The 12,736-nt window shown below is 42.7% G+C and overlaps 1 protein-coding gene across 6 annotated transcripts in view; it reads right to left on the bottom strand.

The window, feature by feature from the left end:
- Positions 1-12,736, bottom strand: part of LOC131953133 (cytosolic carboxypeptidase 1) — a 102,207-nt gene that overhangs the window by 46,412 nt on the left and 43,059 nt on the right. For 5 of the 6 annotated variants that reach the window (XM_059316168.1, XM_059316205.1, XM_059316196.1 and 2 more), the window contains one exon: positions 3,469-3,618. The exons of the other annotated variant lie outside the window; for it this stretch is intronic. In XM_059316168.1, coding sequence (XP_059172151.1) covers positions 3,469-3,618 — 150 coding nt within the window. The remainder of the gene's footprint in view (positions 1-3,468; positions 3,619-12,736) is intronic. 6 annotated transcript variants of the gene reach the window in all.

Below are 12,736 nucleotides of genomic sequence, written 5' to 3'. Positions count from 1 at the left end.
ATGAGATAAAGACGTTTTTAAAACACGATGAGTAAGTGCATATTTTTGTGAGAGTTGTTGTTGCATAATGGATACACTTTGCAAAGAAATAGGTTAAATTACTAAATGGTTTTAATGGTTCAAAATAATTCATTTTAAAATTTAGTGAGACAGTTTACCAATATATATATATATATATATATATATACATATATATACATATATATATAAATATATATACATAAATATATATATATATGTATATATGTAGGCCTGTATATATAAGCGGCTAGGTAGTGTGTCATTCGGTCAATATTATAGATACTAGAAACTTTTGAGTTTGTACTTGTGTATGTATTTGCATTTTCTTTTGTGTTTGCATTTGTTTTTGCGTTTTGGTTTGAGTTTGCATTTTCTATTGTGTTTTCTATTCGGATTTGCCTGTTTGCATTTGGGTTTGTGTTTCCGTTTGTGTTTTTTTTGCACTTTTGTTTGAGTTTGTTACATTTGATTTGTGTTTGTTTTTTTTGTTTGCATTCTCTTTTGTGTTTGTATTTGTGTTTGTGTATTGCGTTGTGTTTGTATTGTGTTTGACTGAGTGTTTGTTCTGTTCCTAAAGTTGGTACATTTAAAAAAGATTCACCGTATGCAGCTAGTATATGTATATGTATGTATACATTAATATATATTTGTATGTTTATATTATTTTGTGTATGTATGAATATAATTGTTATATATGTATGTATATATTATTATATATGTATGTATATATATGTATATATATACATATATGTATGTATATATATATATATATATATATATATATATATATGTATAAATATACATATATGTATGTATATATATATATATGTATAAATATAAATATATGTATAAATATACATATATGTATGTATGTATATATATATATATATATATATATATATATATATATATATATATATATATATATATATATATATATATATATATATATATATATATATACATATATGTATGTATATATATATATATCTATATGACCGGTCAAAGTCCAAAAAATTTTACTTGATTTTGGCCAAAGTCTGAAATGGCTCTTGATTATGGCCTTTGCCAGCAAGTCAGCGGACTGGCTATGGTGGACCGGCCAAGTCCAAATCAGAAGATGATGAGCAGATTTTGGGTATTTTTTTTATACCGTAAGGATCATGAAATTAAGGCTTTATTGATAATTAATTAAAGTAAATGACAGAAACATTCAAATTATTTTCCTGTACTATAGACTCAATCAATAGTATCACAACAAGCTGAACTTTTATGGCATTTAGAATTACATAGTAGCTTCTTATTTTTACGCTTGCAGCGATTTGTTGTACATTTGGTTGTGCAATTGCAGTAAATGTAAGTGATTGTAAGATGCGATTGTTCGAAGTGATTTTTTCTCAGTACCAACGGACAACATTGAGAGCAGTTTTTCGTGAAGAATTGAAAACTCACTTCTAGCATACAGTTGTTTTAGAACACCATGTTTCGTTCCTAGCTTGTAGAAAGCGCCATCGACGCTCATGACAATTGCAATGACGCTTTGGGGATCACCGCACTCTGTCAACATCTGGTATACGGATGCGTACATTGTCACCCACTTCAGCTTGTTTAAAATTTGTATCTGATTTTGTTAGCATCTTAGCACATGGAGTTTGCAAGCTAGTATGAGCTGTTAAACTGTTGTCTATGATTTCTTGTTTATTGTGACATAAAATCTGCAAGTAATGTTCCCTCCTTACCCTTCATCTGCTTCATTGGCTATTCTGCATATTGCATGGATATCGTTGCCATAGGATCCACAAGAATGGGCTGCACTACAATATTTTTCACAAACGACACATAATCCGTTGGCCATGTTATTGTCACGCAACTGATCTGGACGTTTCGCCACGGCAGCAGATGTGTTAGCTGAGTATGTCTTTGCATTTTTGGCAAACTCCATTCCTTGTTCAAGATCTTCCTCAGTAACTAAATTATCGAGAGCCTCTCTTGGTAGATTTGAAGTGTTAAGTCCCACTTTTGCTTTGCATCCAAACAAGGCTTCGTATGGCGATTGTTGGATTCCTTGATCAAAAGAAAGGTTTTTCATAAATTGAATGAATTTGAGACTCTCAGCCCAATGAGCTGATTCATTTGTTTGCATCCATGTCATCTCCATACTTTCAACATCTTGGTTGGCACGTTCTTCTGAACCTTGACTTTGGCTATGCCTTGGTTTTCTGTAAACTAGTTTAATTTCAGGCCACATTTCCTTTAGTTCAGAAATATTTTGGCAGCCATCTGGTATGTCTGTCTCTTGGTCTGACGGCCCTTTTGGTCCATGTCGCATTGCTCTTCGGGCTTTGGCCAAGAGAGCCGGCCAATGAGCACATTGGCTGGCCAATGTGTGCTTTGGCTGCACTTCAGGCTTTGACCGTTACATACACACACACACACACACATATATATATATATATATATATATATATATATATATATATATATATATATATATATATATATATTGGAAACACCCAAAGGTTACAATTAGCTTTATCAAAAAGTTGTATGACAAAAGTTTTAATATTTACAGAAGTATAAGCCTTAGCTTTTTTTAAAAGTTCAAAATGGCTGATGTTTTTTCAGATTTCCATCCCAACCTATTTGCTGTTTCATGTGCTTAACATGGTCAAGTAGTCTATAGTCTTGACATCATACAAATTGTAAAAAAAAAAAAAGTATCCCCTGAAAATAAACATGGTCAAGTAGTCTATAGTCTTGACATCATACAAAGTGTAAAAAAAAAAAAAATATCCCCTGAAAATAAACATGGTCAAGTAGTCTATAGTCTTGACATCATACAAATTGTAAAAAAAAAAAAAATATCCCCTGAAAATAAACATGGTCAAGTAGTCTATAGTCTTGACATCATACAAAGTGTAAAAAAAAAAAAAATATCCCCTGAAAATAAACATGGTCAAGTAGTCTATAGTCTTGACATCATACAAAGTGTAAAAAAAAAAAAATATCCCCTGAAAATAAACATGGTCAAGTAGTCTATAGTCTTGACATCATACAAATTGTAAGAAAAAAAAATATCCCCTGAAAATAAAACTAATTTTCATTCAAAATGTGTATTAGATTTTATAAGTAACTAATGCATTTTCTTGTACCACTGTTTAGTAATTCATTCTTATGAAGCTAACACCAACTGGCTGCATTACAAGTGTCTTAAAATTGAGTGACAAAATTTGCCACAGCCAACATACAGCCATTAAGAACTAAATAAAATCTTCTAAAGAAAAACTCAAGATTTGAAAAGTAATTAAGAACTAAATAAAATCTTCTAAAGAAAAACTCAAGATTTGAAAAGTAATTAAGAACTAAATAAAATCTTCTAAAGAAAAACTCAGACTTGAAAAGTTATTTCAACTCAACGTTGGCTCAACTATTGAACCAATCATTTACCTGGAGCCATTAAACTGTAAAAAGCACCACAAAACTGTTCAAATTTATGAGACAAATATCTCTCATTAGTAGATGATAATTCTTCTGGTGAGGTGGGGTCAGAGGTCAGCAAAGATGTGTGTCCTGCTGAAGCTATAGAAGAAGCTTGCCCTAAGCACACAAGAGCAAATCAATGTTACACTAAGTTAGGACCAGAGACACACTAATTAAGTTTGGACCAGAGACACACTAATTAAGTTCGGACCAGAGACACACTAATTAAGTTGGACCACAGACACACTAATTAAGTTTGGACCAGAGACACACTAATTAAGTTTAGACCAGAGACACACTAATTAAGTTTGGACCAGAGACACACTAATTAAGTTTGGACCAGAGACACACTAATTAAGGTCGGACCAGAGACACACTAATTAAGTTTGGACCTGAGACACACTAATTAAGTTTTGACCAGAGACACACTAATTAAGTTTGGACCAGAGACACACTAATTAAGTTTTGACCAGAGACACACTAATTAAGTTTGGACCTGAGACACACTAATTAAGTTTGGACCAGAAACAATGTTATACTAATTAAGTTTGGACCAGAGACACACTAATTAAGTTTGGATCAGAGACACACTAATTAAGTTTGGACCAGAGACACACTTATTAAGTTTGGATCAGAGACACACTAATTAAGTTTGGACCAGAGACACACTAATTAAGTTTGGACCAGAGACACACTAATTAAGTTTTAGAACAGGGACACACTAATTAAGTTTGGACCAGAGACAAACTAATTAAGTTTTGACCAGTGAAACACTAATTAAGGTTGGACCAGAGACACACTAATTAAGGTCGGACCAGAGAGAATCTTACACTAATTAAGTTTGGACCAGAGACACACTAATTAAGTTTGGACAAGAGACACACCAATTAAGTTTGGACCAGAGACACACTAATTAAGTTTGGACCAGAGACACACTAATTAAGTTTGGACCAGAGACAGTGTTACGCTAATTAAGTTTGGACCAGAGACACTAATTATGTTTGGACCAGAGACACACTAATTAAGTTTGGACCAGAGACACACTAATTAAGTTTGGACCAGAGACAGTGTTACACTAATTAAGTTTGGACCAGAGACACACTAATTATGTTTGGACCAGACACACACTAATTAAGTTTGGACCAGAGACACACTAATTAAGTTTGGACCAGAGACACACTAATTAAGTTTGGACCAGAGACAGTGTTACACTAATTAAGTTTGGACCAGAGACACACTAATTAAGTTTGGACCAGAGACACACTAATTAAGTTTGGACCAGAGACAGTGTTACACTAATTAAGTTTGGACCAGAGACACACTAATTAAGTTTGGACCAGAGACACACTAATTAAGTTTGGACCAGAGACACACTAATTAAGTTTGGACCAGAGACACACTAATTAAGTTTCGAACAGAGACACACTAATTAAGTTTGGACCAGAGACAATGTTAAACTAATTAAGTTTGGACCAGAGACAGTAATTAAGTTTGGACCAGAGACACACTAATTAAGTTTTGACCAAAGACACACTAATTAAGTTTGGACCATCAGCACCAACAGACATGACATCTATCAGCACCAACAGACATGCCATCAGCACCAACAGACATGCCATCTATCAGCACCAACAGACATGCCATCAGCACCAACAGACATGCCATCAGCACCAACAGACATGCCATCAGCACCAACAGACATGCCATCTATCAGCACCAACAGACATGCCATCTATCAGCACCAACAGACATGCCATCTATCAGCACCAACAGACATGCCATCAGCACCAACAGACATGACATCTATCTGCACCAACAGACATGCCATCAGCACCAACAGACATGCCATCTATCAGCACCAACAGACATGCCATCAGCACCAACAGACATGCCATCAGCACCAACAGACATGCCATCTATCAGCACCAACAGACATGCCATCTATCAGCACCAACAGACATGCCATCAGCACCAACAGACATGACATCAGCACCAACAGACATGACATCAGCACCAACAGACATGCCATCTATCAGCACCAACAGACATGCCATCAGCACCAACAGACATGCCATCTATCAGCACCAACAGACATGCCATCTATCAGCACCAACAGACATGCCATCAGCACCAACAGACATGCCATCAGCACCAACAGACATGCCATCAGCACCAACAGACATGCCATCAGCACCAACAGACATGCCATCAGCACCAACAGACATGCCATCTATCAGCACCAACAGACATGCCATCAGCACCAACAGACATGCCATCTATCAGCACCAACAGACATGCCATCTATCAGCACCAACAGACATGCCATCAGCACCAACAGACATGCCATCTATCAGCACCAACAGACATGCCATCTATCAGCACCAACAGACATGCCATCAGCACCAACAGACATGCCATCTATCAGCACCAACAGACATGCCATCAGCACCAACAGACATGCCATCAGCACCAACAGACATGCCATCTATCAGCACCAACAGACATGCCATCTATCAGCACAAACAGACATGCCATCTATCAGCACCAACAGACATGCCACCAGCACCAACAGACATGCCATCTATCAGCACCAACAGACATGCCATCTATCAGCACCAACAGACATGCCATCTATCAGCACCAACAGACATGCCATCAGCACCAACAGACATGCCATCAGCACCAACAGACATTCCATCTATCAGCACCAACAGACATGCCATCTATCAGCACCAACAGACATGCCATCAGCACCAACAGACATGCCATCTATCAGCACCAACAGACATGCCATCTATCAGCACCAACAGACATGCCATCTATCAGCACCAACAGACATGCCATCTATCAGCACCAACAGACATGCCATCTATCAGCACCAACAGACATGCCATCTATCTGCACCAACAGACATGCCATCTATCAGCACCAACAGACATGCCATCTATCAGCACCAACAGACATGCCATCTATCAGCACCAACAGACATGACATCAGCACCAACAGACATGCCATCTATCAGCACCAACAGACATGCCATCTATCAGCACCAACAGACATGCCATCTATCAGCACCAACAGACATGCCATCTATCAGCACCAACAGACATGCCATCTATCAGCACCAACAGACATGCCATCAGCACCAACAGACATGCCATCAGCACCAACAGACATGCCATCTATCAGCACCAACAGACATGCCATCTATCAGCACCAACAGACATGCCATCTATCAGCACCAACAGACATGCCATCTATCAGCACCAACAGACATGCCATCAGCACCAACAGACATGCCATCTATCAGCACCAACAGACATGCCATCAGCACCAACAGACATGCCATCTATCAGCACCAACAGACATGCCATCAGCACCAACAGACATGCCATCTATCAGCACCAACAGACATGCCATCTATCAGCACCAACAGACATGCCATCTATCAGCACCAACAGACATGCCATCTATCAGCACCAACAGACATGCCATCTATCAGCACCAACAGACATGCCATCAGCACCAACAGACATGACATCAGCACCAACAGACATGCCATCAGCACCAACAGACATGCCATCTATCAGCACCAACAGACATGCCATCAGCACCAACAGACATGCCATCTATCAGCACCAACAGACATGCCATCAACACCAACAGACATGCCATCTATCAGCACCAACAGACATGCCATCTATCAGCACCAACAGACATGCCATCAGCACCAACAGACATGCCATCAGCACCAACAGACATGCCATCTATCAGCACCAACAGACATGCCATCTATCAGCACCAACAGACATGAAATCTATCAGCACCAACAGACATGCCATCTATCAGCACCAACAGACATGCCATCAGCACCAACAGACATGCCATCTATCAGCACCAACAGACATGCCATCTATCAGCACCAACAGACATGCCATCTATCAGCACCAACAGACATGCCATCAGCACCAACAGACATGCCATCAGCACCAACAGACATGCCATCAGCACCAACAGACATGCCATCTATCAGCACCAACAGACATGCCATCTATCAGCACCAACAGACATGCCATCAGCACCAACAGACATGCCATCTATCAGCACCAACAGACATGCCATCTATCAGCACCAACAGACATGCCATCTATCAGCACCAACAGACATACCATCAGCACCAACAGACATGCCATCAGCACCAACAGACATGCCATCTATCAGCACCAACAGATATGCCATCTATCAGCACCAACAGACATGAAATCTATCAGCACCAACAGACATGCCATCTATCAGCACCAACAGACATGCCATCAGCACCAACAGACATGCCATCTATCAGCACCAACAGACATGCCATCTATCAGCACCAACAGACATGACATCTATCAGCACCAACAGACATGCCATCTATCAGCACCAACAGACATGCCATCTATCAGCACCAACAGACATGACATCAGCACCAACAGACATGCCATCTATCAACACATACAGACATGCCATCTATCAGCACCAACAGACATGCCATCTATCAGCACCAACAGACATGCCATCAGCACCAACAGACATGCCATCAGCACCAACAGACATGCCATCTATCAGCACCAACAGACATGCCATCTATCAGCACCAACAGACATGAAATCTATCAGCACCAACAGACATGCCATCTATCAGCACCAACAGACATGCCATCTATCAGCACCAACAGACATGCCATCAGCACCAACAGACATGCCATCAGCACCAACAGACATGCCATCTATCAGCACCAACAGACATGCCATCAGCACCAACAGACATGCCATCAGCACCAACAGACATGCCATCTATCAGCACCAACAGACATGCCATCTATCAGCACCAACAGACATGCCATCAGCACCAACAGACATGCCATCTATCAGCACCAACAGACATGCCATCTATCAGCACCAACAGACATGCCATCTATCAGCACCAACAGACATACCATCAGCACCAACAGACATGCCATCAGCACCAACAGACATGCCATCTATCAGCACCAACAGACATGAAATCTATCAGCACCAAAAGACATGCCATCTATCAGCACCAACAGACATGCCATCAGCACCAACAGACATGCCATCTATCAGCACCAACAGACATGCCATCTATCAGCACCAACAGACATGACATCTATCAGCACCAACAGACATGCCATCTATCAGCACCAACAGACATGCCATCTATCAGCACCAACAGACATGACATCAGCACCAACAGACATGCCATCTATCAGCACCAACAGACATGCCATCTATCAGCACCAACAGACATGCCATCAGCACCAACAGACATGCCATCAGCACCAACAGACATGCCATCTATCAGCACCAACAGACATGCCATCTATCAGCACCAACAGACATGCCATCTATCAGCACCAACAGACATGCCATCAGCACCAACAGACATGCCACCAGCACCAACAGACATTCCATCTATCAGCACCAACAGACATGCCATCTATCAGCACCAACAGACATGCCATCTATCAGCACCAACAGACATGCCATCTATCAGCACCAACAGACATGCCATCTATCAGCACCAACAGACATGCCATCTATCAGCACCAACAGACATGCCATCTATCAGCACCAACAGACATGCCATCAGCACCAACAGACATGCCATCTATCAGCACCAACAGACATGCCACCAGCACCAACAGACATGCCATCTATCTGCACCAACAGACATGCCATCAACACCAACAGACATGCCATCTATCAGCACCAACAGACATGCCATCTATCAGCACCAACAGACATGCCATCAGCACCAACAGACATGCCATCAGCACCAACAGACATGCCATCTATCAGCACCAACAGACATGCCATCTATCAGCACCAACAGACATGCCATCTATCAGCACCAACAGACATGCCATCAGCACCAACAGACATGCCATCTATCAGCACCAACAGACATGCCATCAGCACCAACAGACATGCCATCTATCAGCACCAACAGACATGCCATCAGCACCAACAGACATGCCATCAGCACCAACAGACATGCCATCAGCACCAACAGACATGCCATCTATCAGCACCAACAGACATGCCATCAGCACCAACAGACATGCCATCTATCAGCACCAACAGACATGCCATCAGCACCAACAGACATGCCATCAGCACCAACAGACATGCCATCTATCAGCACCAACAGACATGCCATCAGCACCAACAGACATGCCATCTATCAGCACCAACAGACATGCCATCAGCACCAACAGACATGCCATCTATCAGCACCAACAGACATGCCATCTATCAGCACCAACAGACATGCCATCAGCACCAACAGACATGCCATCAGCACCAACAGACATGCCATCAGCACCAACAGACATGCCATCTATCAGCACCAACAGACATGCCATCTATCAGCACCAACAGACATGCCATCTATCAGCACCAACAGACATGCCATCAGCACCAACAGACATGCCATCTATCAGCACCAACAGACATGCCATCAGCACCAACAGACATGCCATCTATCAGCACCAACAGACATGCCATCAGCACCAACAGACATGCCATCTATCAGCACCAACAGACATGCCATCAGCACCAACAGACATGCCATCTATCAGCACCAACAGACATGCCATCTATCAGCACCAACAGACATGCCATCTATCAGCACCAACAGACATGCCATCAGCACCAACAGACATGCCATCTATCAGCACCAACAGACATGCCATCAGCACCAACAGACATGCCATCTATCAGCACCAACAGACATGCCATCAGCACCAACAGACATGCCATCAGCACCAACAGACATGCCATCAGCACCAACAGACATGCCATCTATCAGCACCAACAGACATGCCATCAGCACCAACAGACATGCCATCAGCACCAACAGACATGCCATCTATCAGCACCAACAGACATGCCATCAGCACCAACAGACATGCCATCTATCAGCACCAACAGACATGCCATCAGCACCAACAGACATGCCATCTATCAGCACCAACAGACATGCCATCTATCAGCACCAACAGACATGCCATCTATCAGCACCAACAGACATGCCATCTATCAGCACCAACAGACATGCCATCAGCACCAACAGACATGCCATCTATCAGCACCAACAGACATGCCATCAGCACCAACAGACATGCCATCTATCAGCACCAACAGACATGCCATCAGCACCAACAGACATGCCATCTATCAGCACCAACAGACATGCCATCTATCAGCACCAACAGACATGCCATCTATCAGCACCAACAGACATGCCATCTATCAGCACCAACAGACATGCCATCTATCAGCACCAACAGACATGCCATCTATCAGCACCAACAGACATGCCATCTATCAGCACCAACAGACATGCCATCAGCACCAACAGACATGCCATCTATCAGCACCAACAGACATGCCACCAGCACCAACAGACATGCCATCTATCTGCACCAACAGACATGCCATCAACACCAACAGACATGCCATCTATCAGCACCAACAGACATGCCATCTATCAGCACCAACAGACATGCCATCAGCACCAACAGACATGCCATCAGCACCAACAGACATGCCATCTATCAGCACCAACAGACATGCCATCTATCAGCACCAACAGACATGCCATCTATCAGCACCAACAGACATGCCATCAGCACCAACAGACATGCCATCTATCAGCACCAACAGACATGCCATCAGCACCAACAGACATGCCATCTATCAGCACCAACAGACATGCCATCAGCACCAACAGACATGCCATCAGCACCAACAGACATGCCATCAGCACCAACAGACATGCCATCTATCAGCACCAACAGACATGCCATCAGCACCAACAGACATGCCATCTATCAGCACCAACAGACATGCCATCAGCACCAACAGACATGCCATCAGCACCAACAGACATGCCATCTATCAGCACCAACAGACATGCCATCAGCACCAACAGACATGCCATCTATCAGCACCAACAGACATGCCATCAGCACCAACAGACATGCCATCTATCAGCACCAACAGACATGCCATCTATCAGCACCAACAGACATGCCATCAGCACCAACAGACATGCCATCAGCACCAACAGACATGCCATCAGCACCAACAGACATGCCATCTATCAGCACCAACAGACATGCCATCTATCAGCACCAACAGACATGCCATCTATCAGCACCAACAGACATGCCATCAGCACCAACAGACATGCCATCTATCAGCACCAACAGACATGCCATCAGCACCAACAGACATGCCATCTATCAGCACCAACAGACATGCCATCAGCACCAACAGACATGCCATCTATCAGCACCAACAGACATGCCATCAGCACCAACAGACATGCCATCTATCAGCACCAACAGACATGCCATCTATCAGCACCAACAGACATGCCATCTATCAGCACCAACAGACATGCCATCAGCACCAACAGACATGCCATCTATCAGCACCAACAGACATGCCATCAGCACCAACAGACATGCCATCTATCAGCACCAACAGACATGCCATCAGCACCAACAGACATGCCATCAGCACCAACAGACATGCCATCAGCACCAACAGACATGCCATCTATCAGCACCAACAGACATGCCATCAGCACCAACAGACATGCCATCAGCACCAACAGACATGCCATCTATCAGCACCAACAGACATGCCATCAGCACCAACAGACATGCCATCTATCAGCACCAACAGACATGCCATCAGCACCAACAGACATGCCATCTATCAGCACCAACAGACATGCCATCTATCAGCACCAACAGACATGCCATCTATCAGCACCAACAGACATGCCATCTATCAGCACCAACAGACATGCCATCAGCACCAACAGACATGCCATCTATCAGCACCAACAGACATGCCATCTATCAGCACCAACAGACATGCCATCTATCAGCACCAACAGACATGCCATCAGCACCAACAGACATGCCATCTATCAGCACCAACAGACATGCCATCAGCACCAACAGACATGCCATCTATCAGCACCAACAGACATGCCATCAGCACCAACAGACATGCCATCTATCAGCACCAACAGACATGCCATCTATCAGCACCAACAGACATGCCATCTATCAGCACCAACAGACATGCCATCAGCACCAACAGACATGCCATCTATCAGCACCAACAGACATGCCATCTATCAGCACCAACAGACA

The sequence above is a fragment of the Physella acuta genome, unplaced genomic scaffold, assembly GCF_028476545.2.
Source record: "Physella acuta isolate Inbredline_101_S28 unplaced genomic scaffold, ASM2847654v3 ptg000075l, whole genome shotgun sequence".
Taxonomy (NCBI): Eukaryota; Metazoa; Mollusca; class Gastropoda; family Physidae; genus Physella; species Physella acuta.
Note: the sequence above shows the minus strand (reverse complement) of the source record. Positions and strands in the feature narration are given on the sequence as shown.